The sequence below is a fragment of the Panthera leo genome, chromosome A2, assembly GCF_018350215.1.
Source record: "Panthera leo isolate Ple1 chromosome A2, P.leo_Ple1_pat1.1, whole genome shotgun sequence".
NCBI classification, from domain to species: Eukaryota; Metazoa; Chordata; class Mammalia; order Carnivora; family Felidae; genus Panthera; species Panthera leo.
Window position 1 is genome coordinate 78,282,615 of NC_056680.1, and position 17,956 is coordinate 78,300,570.

The window sequence follows — 17,956 nt, forward strand, 5'->3', positions numbered from 1 at the left end:
GAATCTTAAGTACGGTCCACTTCCAGTGCAGAGCCGGACATGGGGGTCTCATCCAATGACCCTGGGATCATGAACTTAGTGGAAATTAAGAGTTGGTTTCTTGAGGCACCTGGGTGGCTCAGTCGGTTAAGCGTCTGACTTCAGCTCAGGTAACGATCTCGCGGTCCGTGAGTTTGAGCCCCGCGTTGGGCTCTGGGCTGATGGCTCAGAGCCTGGAGCCTGATTCTGATTCTGTGTCTCCCTCTCTGCCCCTCCCCCTTCATGCTCTGTCTCTCTTTGTCTCAAAAATAAATAAAATGTTAAAAAAAGTTAAAAAAAAAAAAAGGTTGTTAAACTGACTGAGCCACCCAGATGCCCCTAAGATATATCCAGTTCTAATACTTCCCCTTCTTAATTATAATATCCTTATGATTATTTTTATTAGCAATAAATATTGGTAGAATAAAATAATTAAATTTATACTCCCAGGATTGTGAGTTTGAGACCCATGTTAGGTGTAGAGCTTACTTGAAAAAAAAAAAAAAAAAAAAAACTGGGGCGCCTGTGTGGCTCAGTCAGTTAAGCGTCCAACTTCAGCTCAAGTCAAGATCTCACGGTTCGTGGGTTCGAGCCCTGCGTCCGGCTCTGTGCTGACAGCTCAGAACCTGGAGCCTGCTTCGGATTCTGTATCTCCCTCACTTTCTGCCCATCTCCTCCTTGTGCTCTGTCTCTGTCTCTCTCTCTCAAAAATAATAAACACTTAAAAAATTTTAAAAAAAGAAAACTCAGAATAAAACATATACAAAAAACTTTTATTCTGTTTCTTTTTTTCCTTTAAAATTATTTATTTTTAAATTAAAAAAAAATTTTTTTTTGTATTTTTGGGGGAGAGAGTGAGCAGGGGAGAGGGGCAGAGGGAGTGAGAGAGAATCTTCGGCATGGAGCCTGATGTGGGGCTCCATTCCATGACCCTTGGATCACGACCTGAGCCAAAATCAAGAGTCGGACGCTCAACCGACTGAGCCACCCAGGTGCCCCTGATTTCCTTTAAAATGTTATTTGAAACTATGATGCATATCAAATAAAATTTTAGTTGTTTTAATTTTTTTTTCAGTAGGCTCTGTACCCACTGTGGGGCTTGAACTTGCCACTGACCCTGAGATTCTCACATGCTCTGTACGCACTGCACCAGCCATGCGCCCTGAAATGTTTCATTTTTAAATTTGCAGAGACTAGGTTTATAATCTATCATTCTTTCTGTAAGCACCTAATATAGGATGTGTAAATTGTTTATTGATAATTTGGTTGGTGTATTTTAATTCAATAAATTCAAAGCAATTCACAAATATTCTAGGTGGCAAATATACTTCTCTCCTAATTTATAGAAGTAAAAAGATTGACCAGATCACCTTGAGGCCTTTCATTCTTAGCTTTTCAGTGAGACTTTTCTTAAGTCTCAAAAGGTTGGTGTTTGTTTTTCAGTTTTTTTTTTTTCTTTTCATAGATGGTATGGCCATCTAGTAATCATAATCTACAATTCCCATGTTTATTTTGTTTATTTTCTGCTTCTGGCAATAGAATGTGAGCTCCATGTGGGCAGGGAGATCTTTGTGTGCTTTGTTCACTGCTGTAGATTCAGTACCTAGAACAATGCTACATAATAGGTATTTGGTAATTATTTGTTGAACAAATGAATGCAAAAGATCTAGCAAAGAGATTGGGTATGTGCCTCCCATGTAATGTTAATGATAATTACCGTGTACTGAATAGTTACTTATGTTAGTTGATTATCATATTGACCCAGGAGGATTGGTATTAATATGATTACCATTTTCCAGATGTTGTAATTAGGTAACTTGTCCCAGGTTATGCAGAAATTAAGTAGCAGAAATTGGTTTCAACATTGAGGTAAGTGAAAAAAGCCAGTCACAAAAGGACACATATTATATGATTTCATTTATATGATCTGCTTGGAACAGGCAAGTCTATAGAGAGAGAAAGGAGATTAGTGCTTTGTCCAAGGCTTGGGCAGGGAAGGTTGGGGGAAACGGGGAGTGACTGCTAATGGGTATGGCGTTTCTTTTAGGGGTGACAAAAATATTTTAAAATTAGATTGTTAATTTTAAATGTTTAAAATTAGTTGTGCATGTGAATGTATTAAAAACTATTAAATTTTTCACTTTAAGTGGGTGAATTGTATGGTATGTGAATTATATCTCAATAAAGCTGTGGAAAATAATAGAAGAAACTGGTTTCAAACTCACATTTCTTTGGCTTCAAAGCTTTTAATCACCTTCTAGAAGGAGCTAAGACTGGACTCATGATGTTTCTGAGATTAGGTGAGGGAAAGGACAAGGTTTCCTGGAACATGCCAGAAAGTAAAGAGGTGCTCAAAAACCCATGGGGACATGTCCAAAGGACACTGCAAGTTGGAAGTGTCTTTTGTGGTCAAATATGGAACAATTCAAGATCAAAAATCAAAGTGACAGTAATTACTGTCAACTGTCAGTTGACAAAACAAAGAAAACAAGCTGAAAACAGAGAACAAAGGAGTGGCAGGAGAAATGAAAGGTCTTCCTTAGAGAAGACTGTCACCTAATTAATATAGATGGAACAGATGGAATGTTAGGATTATAATATCAATATTCTACCACCACTATAATAATAATTGATCCAGGCAAGCATCATCACTGGATGCTAACCCACAGTGTGAAAGATTCTTGAGGAAGAACACTCAGTCTCAAAGTATTACCCTCACAGAATTTTGTTTTTAATGTTTATTTTTATTTATTTTTGAGAGAGAGAGAGAGAGAGAGCGTGTGCATACATGAGTGAGGGAGGGGTAGAAAGAGAGAGGGAGACACAGAATCTGAAGCAGGTCCCAAGCTGTCAGCACAGAGCCCAAAGTGAGGCTCAAACCCATGAATCTGTGACCTGAGCTGAAGTCGGATGCTTAACCAACTGAGCCACCCAGGTGCTACAGAATTTTTTTTTTTTTTAATTGAGATGAAATTCACATAGCATGAAGTTAACAATTTTATTTTTTAAGTTTTTTAAATCTTGTTAATGTTTATTTTTGAGAGAGAGAGAGAGAGAGAGAGAGAGAGCACGAGTGGGGGAGAGGCAAAGAGAGAGGGAGACACAGAATCCAAAGCAGGCTCCAGGCTCTGAGCCGTCAGCAGACCCTGATGCAGGACTCGAACCCGTGAACAGTGAGATCGTGACCTGAGCCAAAGCCGGACGCTTAACTGACTGAGCCATCCAGGTGCCCCACGATCTTAACAATTTTAGAGTGCACAATTCATTTAGCATGTTTACAATATTGTAATTGTGCAATACACCTCTTTCCAGCTCCAAAACGTTTTCATCACTACAAAAGAAAACCTGTACCCATGTAGCTGGTTGTTCCTCATTTCCCCTCCTCCACCCTGCCACTAGCCACCACCAATCTGCTTTCTTTGGATTTGCTTATGCTGGATGTTTTCATATAAATGGCATTATACAATATGAAACAGACCATTTGTGTCTGGCTTCTTTCACTTGGCATAATGTTTTGAGGTTCATCTACATTGTAGCATGTATCATTCGTTTTCATTCTTTCCTTCTTTTTCTTCCTCGTTCTTTTAATGGGCTGAAAAATATTTCATTGTATGTCTGAAACACAATTGGTTTATCCATTCATATGCTGATGGGTATTTGGGTTGTTTCTAACCTTTTGGCTACTGTGATTAGTACTGCCACGTACATTTGTGTACAAGAATTGGAGTACCTGTTTGTATTTATTTTGGATGTCTACCTAGGGGTGATAATTCTATGTTTAGCTTTTTGAGGAACTGTGGGGCTGTTTTCCACAATGATTGCACCATTTTACATTCCCACCAGCAATGTACAAGCGTTCCAGTATCTCTATATCTTTGCCAACATTTATGTGCCATTTAAAAAAGGAATATGGTCATTCTAGTACGTGCGAAGTGGTATCTTATTGTGACTTTGCTTTGCATTTCTCTAATGTTGTTGAGCTTCTTTTCATGTACTTGTTGGCCATTTTGTGTATCTTTGGAGAAACGTATATTTAAGTCCTTTACCCATTTTTTACATAGACTGCTTTTCTTTCTTTTTTTTATTTTTGAGAGGGGGGAGGGACAGCAGAGGGGGGAAGAGATAGAGATAGAGATAGAGGTAGAGGTAGAGGTAGAGGTAGAGAGAGAGAGAGAGAGAGAGGAGAATTCCAAGCAGGCTTCCTGCTCAGTGCAAAGCCTGACACAGGGCTTGATCCCAAGACCCTAGGATCATGACCTGAGCCCAAATTGAGACTGATGCTCAACTGACTGGGTGCCCAGGCGCCCCCATAGACTACTTTTCTAGGTAGAAAAGAAAAAAAGCTACCTTTACCATAGAAAAATGATTACATGTAGCATCACTAATAATGGAACAAACGGACATCATTTCCCTTCTGCTCCAACATACTGAGGATGGACACAATATCATCCATATAGTGTACCTGACAAAATTATTTCATTTGAATCTAATAGGGAACAGAGTGGAAACAGAGAAATGTCCTGTAGAAAAGTAGAATTGGATTCTTAAAAAAAAAAAAGTCAATGCTATAAAAGAAAAAAAACAACAACAACCCAACAACCAGGGATTATTCTAGACTAAAGGAGTTTAAAAAGACATGACAATTAAATGTAATGCATGATTTTTGATTGTATCTTGCATTGGAAGAAAGCCTGCTAAAAGGGACATTTTGAAAATTTGAATATGGCCTCTGTATATTGCAGATACTAGGATTATATTAATATTAAATTTTCTTGTTAAGATCATGGAATTTCGTTGATGTAAAATATCTTTGTTCTTAGTAAATACTTATTGAAATTCCAAGGGTAGAGGGTAACATTCTTTGCGAAAACTTGAGTGATTCCGCAAAAACAAAACAAAGAAAACTACACATGCATACATACAGGGAACGCAAATGTGATGAAGTGTTAAAAATTGGCGAATGTGGGTTAATATGGGTGTTCGTTATATTTTTCTCTTAACTTTTGTGTAGGGTTGATAGTTTCAGAAATAAAAGTTGAGAAAGTACTTATCTATAGAGGACAAACTGATGGTCAGCAGAAGGAGGTGGGTGGGAGGATGGCTGAAGTAGGTGATGGGGGTTAGGATTAACAGGTGCACTTGTGGCGATGAGCACCACGTGATTAAAATAAAAACAAAAAAAAGTTGAGAAAGTGGAAGGTTCGTGGTGTCTAAGCAGCGCTGTCCGGGTTCTGTTGAGTTTACCATCTTCAGAATAAGACTAGATCCTTTTATGAGTTACGAGTACGGTTGGACAACCAAAGAGAGTAAATGGTCGGGATGGATACCTTTCCAAAACATTATAATTATATAAACAAACAAAGGAACACTGCAGTTATCATTCTGTCCTGCTATCACCTTGATTCCTATCTTTATTAGGGAGCATGATAGCTCCCTAATAAGACTTTGGAAAGTCTTTGCAGTCAGCTAGGCCTACATTTGAATCATCATCGCTGGGCAAACTCTTCAACTTCTTTAGGGGTCAATTTCCTCGTTGTAAGATGTAGACAATAACTGGTGGGATTGTTGTGTTAAATTGTTAGACACTTGGTGTTTTCTGAGCTGGGCTTTAATTCAGGTGCAAAAACTTCGTCCTACTTTCCATGCAATTTGCATCTTTTCCCTCATTAAACTCAAACAATCCTGGGGGGTAAGTAAAGGTGAGAGATAAGATGACTTCTCCAAGGTCACACAGCTGGTGAAGGACCCAGGTCTCTCCGTTCTTGGTCCTGTGCCCTTTCCACACCCGCCAGAGACGAGGAAGCGGCGCTCATGGGGATGCAAGGATGTAGAGGTGCAAAGGGGGAGAAGAGGCCGCGCGAAGAGAGGTGGTGTGAGACCCGCGGAGGCGCCGGCCAAGGAAGGGCGCATGGAGAGGCGGGTGGCGCGACCGGCCGGGGTGCGTAGGAGAGAGGCTGTGGCTGGAGAGGGAGGGTCGCGCGGGCCGGGTACCCGAGAGAGGCGGGAGGCCTGGGCCGGCTGCGGGGGCTCAAGAGGCGGAGGCCCCGGCCGCAGGCTGGGGCGGGGGACGCCGTGGGCGGGAGTGGCGGTGGTCGCGGGGGGGGTCACTGCTGCACAGGTGGGGCAGGCGGGTGGGTGCGGGGTGCGCAGGAGGGCTCGGCGTGGGGGTCCGGACCCCACCGGGCGGGTGGGGGCGGGGCGGGGGCGGGGCCGGCCGGGGGCGGGTCTCGCTGGGCCCCCCGCGGGAGCGGCGGCTGCGGCGGCGGCGCAGGCGCGGTTCCCGCCTCCTCCCGGCTGGCGGAGCGAGTGGAGGCTGCAGCCCGGCTCGGCTCGGCTCGGCTCTGCTCTGCTCCCGCGTCGCCGCCGCCGCCGCCGCGAAGCCCCCCGCCCCCCTTCCGCCGCGTCGGGATGAGCTCCCGGAAAGGTGAGTGGCCCGCGGCGTCCCCTCCTCCCCGCCACGCGACCCCGCAGGCCGACCGGCCCGACCGTTAATGTGTGTCTTCTCTTTCCCCAGTGCTGGCCATTCAGGCCCGAAAGCGGAGGCCGAAAAGAGAGAAACATCCGAAAAAGTGAGTCCACGTCGCGCTAGACCCGGGGCCCCTGCCCCCGTACGGTCCAGGGCAGCCCGCGACCACGGAGGGGAAAGTTGCCCCGATCCCCCCCGGGCCGAGGGCTGATCCCCCGGGACGCCGGCGCTCGCCTCCTGCGCGCCCTGCGGGCGGCCCGGGGGGAGGGGCGGGCGGGCGGGCGGGGGAGGGGCGCGTGCGAGCCCGCGGCCGGCCCGCCGAGCATCCCCGGACCCCCGGGCCCGGGGTGGCCGTGGGCGGGGTGGGGTGGGGTGGGGGGGGCGGTGAGCGTGCGCACCCTCCCTGCGCGCCGCGCTGGCCCGGGGGTCGCGGGCGCTTCCCGGGAGGGGCGCTGGCGTCCGCCTCCCTGGCCCCGCCGCGCCGTGTGCGGGCGTGAGGCTGCTGCGTGGCTCGCACCTGGACGCGGCGGCCCACGAGGAAGAGGAGCCGAGTGTGCGAGAAAGTGAGTGTGCGTGTGTGTGTTTGTGTGTGTGGCCGGCCTTCTCTTCCTCCCCGGCCCCCGCCTCTCGGCCTTTTCTGCCGAAAACCCGAGCTGGTTGTCAAGTGGTTTGCCTGGGGCGTGTTCCTGGCGCGAGTTCAGCCCCGAGACCTGTGCGTTTCGGCGCTCGGGTTTTTTATTCGAAACTTTCTGCTTGGGCCGAGCGTCACTTTGCTTCGCGGCGGCTGCGCCCGGGTCGCGGGCTGCGCGGGGGCCGGTGGGCGTGTGCGCGGGCGGTCCCGGGCGCGGCTCCCCGGCCCTCATTGTGCCGGGGCGTTGATGAATGGGGTGGTGGTATTTAAAACGTGCCAGCCGGCGGCCACCTCCAGCCTGGCCGCGGACCGGAGTGGGAGCGGCCGGCGCCCCGAGATGAGCCTTTCCTGGAGAGCTGCTCCGAGACCGCAGAGCGCCGCGGCGTCGCTCCTTCCCGTTTCTTAATCCTCAGAACCTAGCAGCGTTCCACAGCTTTACTCCTTCTAGATTTGTGGCTTCACTCTTCCTTTTGAGCAAGCAAGGCTCTCTGGTATTTTTGCCCTACTGTAGGGAATGGTAGACCGTGATCCTTCTTGAACATCACGAGACATTTCTTGTTTTTGTTTCCTTTGGGGGACTACCTTGCAGCATTCTTGGGCCTCCCCCCTTCCCGCCCCGCCTGGGTCTCAGCCTAGTGAATTTCATACCCTTTGGTGGCATCTATAAAAACTGCCTGAGGCGCTCTGAACGCGGTGGTTGGTATATCAGGACACGATTTTCGTTCACTCCAGATGGAATATAACTTGAAAAGTATTTTCAGGGTTTCTCAAAATGTGGATCTTGATATAATAGTGCCTTTCATTAAAAAAAAAAAAATCACAAAAATAAAAAAAACTAGAGTGACAGGAAAAGTACTTCTTAAGGACTTGAGAAACTGGTGGGTTAAATCGGATAGTAGATTCTTAAGATATTAAATCGGGGTGGATACGGTAGTTTCGAGATGCTTTAAAAAGATTAATGCTCGCTTTCAAGTCAGCCTTAAATTTGGGATTTCCTTGGAATGACAGAAGATTAGCCTATGAGTAAGGAGAACTAATTTTAGGAACTTGAGTATTGGGTTTTAAAACCAACTTTAAATTTAAAGCATTTATCGCAGAGTGCATTATGTCTAGAAAGGTAAAAAGGAATTGAAAAAATCATGTCCCCAGTTTTGGGAATGGCTGTGTGTGTGTACATATGTATGTAACATACATGTGTATGTTATGTGTGGGCATACATGTAGAAAAGCAGTTTTAGGTAAGTCAACATGTGTTTCATATTTTCATATTTCAGGGTATGACTTTCCTAATGGCCAAGAGCCTTTTTTGGTGTGCTGCAGTTTGGATTTATGTGATACCTTTATAAAGAGTTAGTGTATAGCCACAGTATTCAGTTGTCACTCTCACGAATTAATCTTCCAGCGCTTTCCATTGTCCATTGTGTCCATGTGATAAGATTTGAGGGAGAAGCCCCCAGGCATCGCTAAGTGAATTGGTTGGTCTGCAAGGTAATTAACAAGAGGAGACCAGCCCAATTACATAACTGATTAATGAAATGCCATATTTTTGGCCTAATTCTTTGAATTAAGACATTATTTTAAAGGAATGCTTGATATGATTTATTCACTCATATATTCAGCAAGTATTTGCATGCCTTTCCTTGGAGATGGTGGTAGAACTTTGAATAAGACAAAGCTGCTCTTGAAGGTCACAACCAGTGGGCGTTGGGGGAGAACCCCAAAGAGGATAACAAATCAAGATTACAGTTGCAGATAGTGCTAAGAGATAGGGACAAAAATAAGATAGGGTGCCTCAAGTAATAGTGATATATGACATTTGAACACCGCCAGTCACTGTGCTGATAGCTTTATGGCCTTTTCTTCCTTGTGACGCCACTATACGGTGGGTGCTTGTTATTAATTGCCATTTTACAGATGAACAAGTATCATGCCCCGTTGGTAAGTTGAATACAGGCAGCCGGGGACTAGAATCCACTCTTCAGTCTCTGAGGAGGCGACATTTGAACAGAAAGTGGAATGAGGAGGAGTGGAGGGGAGTGGGGGGAGCCCGTTCTATATATGGGCTAGGAATGTTGGAGGAACCTGAGGGTCAGGGTGACCGGAGTGCCACGGAAGAAGATGGTAGCTGATGGCGGGGGATGAGAGTGGGTAGGGCCTTGTCCTGTAGGCCATTGAGAGGCTTACAGATGGGAGTGACAAGATCTGGTTCCTGTTTTAAAATAAAGCACTGGCTGTCGGTTTGGAGGACGGATTGTTAGGGGTCAGGGAGAAGCAGAAACTGGAAGCTGACCTGTCCAGCTGGGAAACCCGGGTGACTTGGTTCAGGGTGGCAGCAGTGGTGCTGGAGAGAAGTGATGGAAGGAACTGTAGGAGGCTGCTGGTCTGAGAAGAAGTCCTCATGTTACATTCAGCCCTGACAGGTTAAAGTCCTGCAATTAGCATAGTTTGGACCACAGTCCAGGTCTCCTGATGCCCACTGTTTTTGCTTTTTGATTGCTTCTCCAGAGGAGAAGGAGTAATAGGTCTAATTTCAAACTGTATAAATATAATGATTGGCAGACCTAAATTATGTGACAGTATGGGCCTGGCTTGATGTAATATGATCTACTTTTGTTATTATCTCCCTGTATATGCAAGCTGGCTTTTCATTCATTTTCATTCAGTTTAATTCTGTGAGCATTTATGAATTGAGCCAGTTCCTATAGGCTACTTTTTAGTAAACTGGAGTTTGTGGTTGTCAGGAATACCATTAAGATTTCTCTACTTAGCTGAGTCAGAATTTTAATCTCGTCAGATTGTTCCAGTGAGTTTAGTTTGTGGAATATTAATTGTGCTGCTTTGTGAGTAACAGGCAGCAGGGAAGGATCATAGTGTCATTCAGTCATGAATCTCAAGAATTAGCTAAATCACGTGGCTTGGGATAGTGTTGCTTTGGGGCATGAATGTATGTCTAAAATTTTTAAGGATGTATTTTTTTTTCCTGCATGTAACTTTTTTTTTTTTTTTTTTTTTTTTAATGCTTATTTTTGAGGGGTAGGGGGTGCAGAGAGAGGGGGAGAGAGAGAGAATCCCAGGCAGGCTTCGCACTGTCAGCACAGAGCCCAACGTGGGTCTTGAACTTACCAACCCCAAGATCATGACCTGAGCTGAAATCAAGAGTCAGAAGCTTAACCTACTGAGCCACCCAGGTGCCCCAAGCATGTAACTTTTTCATTGATACATAATTCACATACTATAAGGTTTATCTTTCAAAATATATAATTTGGTGCTTTTTAGTATATTCACAAAGTTGTGCAGTGGTCACAATGATTAATTCCAGAACATTTGCACTGCCCCACCCCCCAAATAAACCCCTTACTTTATTTAGCAGTCACAATTCATTCTCCCCTGCTCCTACTTTGTTTTCTGTCTCTCTGAACTTACCTATTCTAGATATTTCATATAAATGGAGTCATACAATATATGAGTCTTGTGTCTGATTTTTTTTTTTTTTTAACTTACTATAATGTTTTCAAGGTTCATCCATGTTGAGGCATGTATTGGTACTTCATATTTTTATACTGCTAAATACTGTTTAATTTTATTGATAAACCACATTTTATTTATCCCTTCATCTGTTGATGGACATTCAGATTCTTTCCACGTTTTGGCTATAAATTATCTTTTAATTCCCTTAAACATTTTTATTTTATTTTTATTTTATTTATTTTTCATTTCATTTCACTTCATTTCATTTATTTTGTTTTTTTAATCTCTATACCCAATGTGGATGGAGCTTGAACTTACATCCCTGAGATCATGAGTCACATGCTCTACCAACTAAGCCAGCCAGGCACCCCTTGACTCCTTTATTTTTAAATTAAAATTTTTCATTTTGAAATCCTAAGACTCCCAGGAAGCTGCAGAAATAGTGCAGAGTTCCCTGTGTACCCTTCATCCGGCTTCCCCCTGGTGGTGATATCTTACATGATCATAGAACATTGTCAAACCCAGGGACTTGACATTGCCACAGTGCTATTAACTGAAGTAAGATTTCACCGGTTTTTACTTGTATTCTCTGTGTGTTGTTCTCTCAGATGGATCACTTGGGTGGATTAGTGTAGTCATCATCAGGATTAGGATGCAGAAGTGTTTTATTACCACAAGGAAACTCCCTCCTGTTCCCTGCCCTTAGCCCTAACCCCTGGCAAGAGTTTTTGCCAGTTTGAGATTGTTGTATACGTGGGATTATATAGTACGTAACTGTTTGAGATTCACTTTATTCACTTGGCATGGTGCCCTTGATACTCATCCATGTTGTTGGGTGTATCAGTAGCTCATTCTTTTTTAATGCTTAGTAGTATTTCATGGCATGAATGTACCAGTTTATCCATTCTTCTGTTAAGGATGTTTGGATAGTTTTAGTTTTTGATTCTTAAAAGTAAAGCTGCCGAACATTCATGCATAGGTTTTTATGTGAGCGTGTGTCCATTACTGTAGGATAAATACCTAAGAGAATGATTGCTGGAGAACTTATTGTTGTACTTGGACTTTGTAGCAGGTTAGCAGCTTGGTCTCTCCCTTTCTCTGTGTATATCTTTCCCTCTGTCTTTTTTTCCTCTGCACCATGTCTGTGATCTGTGTGTGTGCTGTTGGTGGTGGGATTCTGCCCTGTATCTTTTAGGCTTTTGACTTTCTGTTGGTGGGTGAATCCTGTCGGTTATTGCTTGTCTGTTCTCCGTAGTAAGGGTTCTGGCTGCCACCGAAAATGATAAGCATGGGATTGGTGGCCCTGGGTCAGCAAATCACAGGTGAGACAATTCAGGAATGCTGTCATGCAAGTTGATATCTTTCTTAGGTAAGCCTCAACTCTTCCCTGTGTTATAAATGCGAGCTCACAAGCCCATGACCTTGGAATACCTTCTAGGGAAGGTGATCACTTATTTTTGAGTTCTTGTTTTGTTACCTATTGTTTATTCATCAAATATTTCTGCTTACCACAATACACTTCAATGTAACAAACATATAAGACCAGATTCCTAGAGCTGGGCAGTGTGTTGTATGCTAGGAAGAGTAAGATAAATAAAGCCCCATTCTTACTGGCAAGTAGGAGAGATGTCTGTGTCTCATGGTCAGTAGGCTGTTGTGGGACAGATAACCAGTAGGTGCTGGTGCTTTGATTGATTGGTAAAGGAAGGTATTAAGAAGAAATCTTGTTTACTTTTAGCATTACTGTTATTCTAATGAAAGAGCTTTCTTAAAAAAATATTTATTTTTGAGAGAAAGTACGTGAGCAGGGAAGGGGCAGAGAGAGGGAGAGAGAGAATCTCAAGCAGGCTCTGTTTGATCTCACATCGTGAACCATGAGATCATGACCTGAGCCAAAATTGAGTCGGATGCTTAACTAACTGAGCCACCCAGGTGCCCTGAAATAGCTTTTTTTTTTTTAAATGATTAAAAGTAAGTAGTAATATGGTCTTGGTGGAAAATTAAGACAGTATAGAAAAATTTAAAGAAATAAACATCAGTTGTATATCCAGCAATTATGTTGCTGTATTATCCTTTTACTTATGCATACTTTTTCACCAATATTATTGAGATATTCTTGCCATATAGCCTGTAAATTGAAGTGCATGAATATTTGGTACATGGAAAATTGTGAAATTTTTTTTTTGTTGCAATAACATTCATGCTCTAGTCTCTTCCAAGTATGTAATACAGTACTATTAATTATAGTCTACTTGTGCATTTTTTGTTAGTTAAAAAAATTGAATTATAACATGTATGTGTGTGTGTAGTAAAGTGCACTAGTCCCACGTGTACAGCTTGATGATTTTTACATGTATTTTTATGTGTGTTTTACATGTATTTTTATACCTAATAACCACCACCCAGATCAAGATACAGACCCTTCCAATACTTACCTCATAACGTTTCTCAAGCCTCTCCCCAGTCTATACCCTGCCACCCACAGGTAACCGCTTTGCTGATCTCTATCGTTATTGATTAGTTGCCTGTTCTTGAACTTCATATAGAATATATTCTTGAAATGAAATCATATAGAATATTCTCTTATGTCTGGCTTATTTTCACTTAACACATCTGTGAGATTTGTCCATGTTGTTGCAGGTACCAGTGGTTCACTGTTACTGCTCTGAAGTGTTCCTTTGGATGAATATTCCACGAGTTACTTGTCTATTCTGTTGATGAGTGTTGTTTGTTCAGTTTTTAGTCATTATGAATAAAGCAGCTATAAACATTCTTGCACATGTCCTTTTGTGGACATTTGCATTCATTCCTCCTGGAGATAGACCCTAGCAGTGGGATTGCTAGGTTACACAATAGCTATATGCTTAGTGTTAGTAGTAATGGCAAAAATATTTTCCCCCAGCTTTATTATGAGATCGGTTTTTTTTTTTTTTAATGTTTATTCATTTTTGAGAGGTAGAGCACGAGCGAGAGGGAGCATGAGTGGGGGAGGGGCAGAGAGAGAGGGACAGAGAACCTGAAGCAGGCTCTGCTGACAGCAGTGAGCCTGAGCCAGGGCTCAAACTCACTGTGAGATCATGACCTGAGCTGAAGTCGGATGCTCAACTGACTGAGCCACCCAGGTTCCCGTTTTATGAAATAGGTTGGATTGAACTGCTTTCCTCTCCCACTGTGTGACAGTTTAGGTTGCTCTACATCTTTGGTACACTTGATAGAGTCATTCTTTTTAATTTTGGCTATTATGGGTATATATTGATATCTCACTGTGGTTCTCTTTTGTGTTTTTCCGAGTGATGGTGTTGAACATCTCTTCACATGCTTATTGGTCATTTGAATTTCCTATTTTGTGAAGTGCCTTTGTTGTTTTTTGCCCTTTAAAAAAAAATTGAGTTCTTTTTCTTACAGAAAATCAAGACACTTTTATTGAGATGTAATTTACATTCCTTACAATTTGTCTACGTAAAGTGTACAATTCAGTAGTTTTTAGTAGATTCACAGAGTTATGTTAAACTGGATCTTGAAGAGCCAGTAGTAATTTGCCAAGTTGGTAAGAGGGGGCGGGGTGAGGACCTTCCAGGCAGAAGCTAAGAGGGGGCGGGGCGAGGACCTTCCTGGTAGAAGCAGCATTGCAGTTGGTAGAAACCTGTGGAGGTGTAAATGGTATGCTTGTATTTCGGGAATGCGAAGCAGGTAGAAAAGGCTAGGGTGCAGGCTGTTGTGAGCTAGGAATGGGGCTCACGTGTCTTGAGGAAGTTAACAAGGGACTGGGGAGCTGTTAAAAGGCACAGGTTGAGATTTTTAGAAAGATTACCCTAACTGCTGTGTGGACTAGGAGATCCATTAGGAGGCTATTGGAGGAGACTGATGAGTATTAAGGAATTAGAATTCATTGGACTTAGTGTCCAATTTAATGTGGGAGCAGGCTGGGAGGGGTTTAGGATGAATCCCAGATTTCTGAATTAGCAAAATTTGTGGATGGTGTTGTCATTCCTCAAGATAGAGAATGCAGAGCGGGTTTGGGAAAAGCTGATGATGGCTCTGGTGAGGCCGTTAGGGGTGTCTGGGTGAGTCCAGTTAGAGATACTGGTCAGTGTTTGCAGCTAGAGCACTGGGAAGAGCTCTGGTTAGGGGATGTGAACTGGAAGTTGTTGGGAATAGCTGTTGGTGGCTATTGGTTGAAGGTGCTGCGTGTGAACAGAGGAAAGCCACAGGTGGTAAAGGAGGAGCCAGAGGGGAGAACCTGCGGACAGTGATTCCCAGAGCCTGAGGGAATCATCAACAGAATCACAGTTCGCAAAAAAGTTCAAGTCAGATGAGCCCCAGTCCTTGGCCTTTGATTTTGGCACATAGGGAGTCCTTAGAGACCAGTGCTTTCAGAGGAGCAAATTTGCATGAGTGAATGAGATGACGTGACAGCAGAGTCCTTTTTTTCTTTTTAAAAGATTACTCTCTGAGTAAGCTTTCTTTGTGTAAAAGAGAGAAGGTGGAGAGGGAGGTTCTTGAGAAGTGGGTCATCTTCCCCTTCCCCCATGGAAGGGTATAGCAAGGAGATAGTAGAAGTGTAGAGGTTGAAACTACTGGCAAGGGGGATTTGGGTGCAAAAGCCCTGAGTTGACAGAAGGGGGTGGGATCAGAGCGCAGGTTTGCTTTGGACAGAAGTCGGTGGCTTTCTCTGATATGAGGAAGGCTGTAGGTTGATATTATGTTTTGTTTTTTTAAAGTTTATTTAGAGAGAGGGAGGGAGAATGAGCAGGGGAGGGACAGAGAAAGAAAGAGTGAGGGAGAGAAAGGATCCCAAGCAGGCTCGAGCTGTCAGTACAGAGCCTGACGAGGGCCTTGAACTCAGGAACCATGAGATCATGACTTGAACCAAACACCCAACTGACAGCCACCCAGGCACCCCTAGACTGCATGTTTTAAAAAAACATGTTCCCAGACCTTGCTGGAATGTTATGTAATACATGATATAAGTGCCATATTATCTTTGGAAAATTAAAAAAACTGGAACACAGTAGTATGTGGCCCCAAGGGTTGTGGACCTTTGGTTAAGTGCAGTAAAGGTTGGCTGCCATGAGACTTCTGGTGTTGCTGGTTTAATTTTTCCTCCATGACGAATGCACTTGTTCTCTTGCATTTCCACACGAGTGTGTTGACTTCTCTGTTTCTGATGTAGTTCCATGTTGTTTTAATTGCTGTAGTTTTGAATACATTTTACAGTTTTTTGCTAGGCCAGAAGCCCTCCTACTTCTCCCATAAACACCTCATTACTCACATTTTCAGAATTATTTTGGCAATTCTTGCGTATTTATTCATTAAGATCATATTTCCAAGTCCCTCCTTCAGTTTGTGTTTGCTGTTTTGTTTAAGGTAATTGACTCTGTAGATTCATTTAGAGAGACCTGACAAGTTTTGGATTAGAAACACCTTTTTTTGGGGTGGCTCAGTCGGTTAAGCATCTGACTTCAGCTCAGGTCATGATCTCACGGTCTGTGAGTTGAGCCCCTTGTCTGAGCTGTTAGCACAGAGCCTGCTTCCTTGTCTCCCTCTCTCTCTTTGCCCCTCCCCTGCTCACACTTTCTCTTTCTCAAAATAAATAAGCTTTAAAAAAAAAAAAATACTTTTTGATTGACCACACACACAAAAATGGTAAATATGTAAGGTGAAGGATGTGTTAATTAACCTGATTGTGGTAATTATTTTACAAAAATATGTACGTCAAATCATCATGATATATGCTTCAAAGAATATATACAATTTTATTTGTCAGTTACACCACGATAAAGCTGTTAAAAAAAAGTTATAAGAATCTTGAAATTGCCGTATTCGAGAACTTGGTTTTGGGGATTTATTAGTATCTCCTTCATTTTGCCTGTTTACAAAAAAAGGTTTTAAAACATGTTAAAAAATGCTTTTTGAATCTGATAGTAGTTTTCCAGAGCACATGATCTGTATTTTTAAAAACTGAATTTCTTCCCTGGTCTTACTGAGAAATAATCGACACACATCACTGTGTAACTTTAAGGCATACAGCATGATGGTGTGATTTACATATGTTGTGAAATATGACCAAAAGAGGCTCAGCTAACATCCATCTTCTTGTGTAGATACCATGAGAAAGAAAAGAAAATCCGTAATTTCTCCTTCGCTGAAAACTAATTAATGTTCCTGTGTACTGAACAGCAGTGTTAACTACAGTCATCCTGCTACACCATGTTACATCCCCGGGACTTACTCATTTTATAACTGGAAGTTTGTGCATTTGACCACCTCCCTCTACTTCTCCCTTCCTCCACCCCCTGCGTCTAGTAACCACAAGTCCTATCTCTTTAAAAATCTTCTTTTAATCATTTTTTTAAGTTTATTTATGTTGGCGGGGGGGGGGGGGGGGGGCAGGGGCGGGGACAGAGAGAACGAGAATGAATCCCAAGCAGGCTCCATGCTGTCAGCTCAGAGCCCAGCACAGGGCTCTGTCTCAAGAACTGTGAGATCATGACCTGAGCCAAAGTCAAGAGTTGGATACTTAACCGACTGAGCCACCCAGGCGCCCCCAAAACTTTATTTTTTAGAGCAACTCTTAAGTTTATGGACAAGCTGTGAAGATAGGACAGGGAGAGCCCGTGATATTTATCTCTGTCTAGACTGAGCTGCGTCATTCTTGAATCTGTACCTGAACTGTCAGTTCCTATTTATCAGTTCATTCACAGCAGATACTTAATCCAGGTTGTAACTGTTTGCTGAACAGTGAGACATTTGTTTAGTTTTTCCTCATTTGTTTTATGGAATTACATTTGTTATCACAATGTAATGATTTACTTGCTTTTTAAAACAATTTTTAAAAATAGGCTCGTGTACAGCATTAATAAGGTTATATAGCTTAAGGAATAATTCTAAAAATGTGTTGAATTTACTTGCCCCCTTTTAAATTGATTTTTTTGGGCTGAAGTCTCTAAGCCTCCCAAATTAGTATTGATTACAGTGATTTCAGCCATTTCCCCCAGAAGGTTCTAGGTCAGTGAAGAGCAGCTTTTACCCCTCCTCCCCCATCCTGTCTGACCAGCTCCTCTGGGAATGATCTTCTATCCCCTGCCATCAAGTTTAGCATTACTGTAATCCTGATTGTTCATTTCCTCTTGTCTTGAAGATTTTTCCTCTTATTATGTTAAAGATAGGATAAGTGAGAGAGCCGTCTGTCGAAATAAAGGTTTTGTAAGGACTGGAGTGTAAGGAAACTGTCTCCTTTTTTGAGGGATAATTTTTGGGAAAAGACCATGTTTTATATATATGGACACATATGATACTTGATGCCAAGTTCTGAGCCTTAGTAGATAAGTCCTGCAAAACGTATTAGGTAATGTTTTGCCCCTGATATTTGAA

At 43.0% G+C, this 17,956-nt stretch overlaps 1 protein-coding gene across 17 annotated transcripts in view; it reads left to right on the plus strand.

Annotated features, from left to right (window-relative positions):
- Positions 1 to 17,956, plus strand: part of SRPK2 (SRSF protein kinase 2) — a 312,332-nt gene that overhangs the window by 1,891 nt on the left and 292,485 nt on the right. Inside the window, exons 1-2 of one of the 17 annotated variants that reach the window (XM_042915689.1) lie at positions 6,321 to 6,442; positions 6,533 to 6,587. The exons of 14 other annotated variants lie outside the window; for them this stretch is intronic. In XM_042915689.1, coding sequence (XP_042771623.1) covers positions 6,427 to 6,442; positions 6,533 to 6,587 — 71 coding nt within the window. In that variant the 5' untranslated portion in view covers positions 6,321 to 6,426. Of the gene's footprint in view, positions 1 to 6,320; positions 6,443 to 6,532; positions 6,588 to 17,956 lie in introns of those variants that run through there. 2 more of the 17 variants (XM_042915776.1, XM_042915724.1) reach the window with 2 other exon arrangements.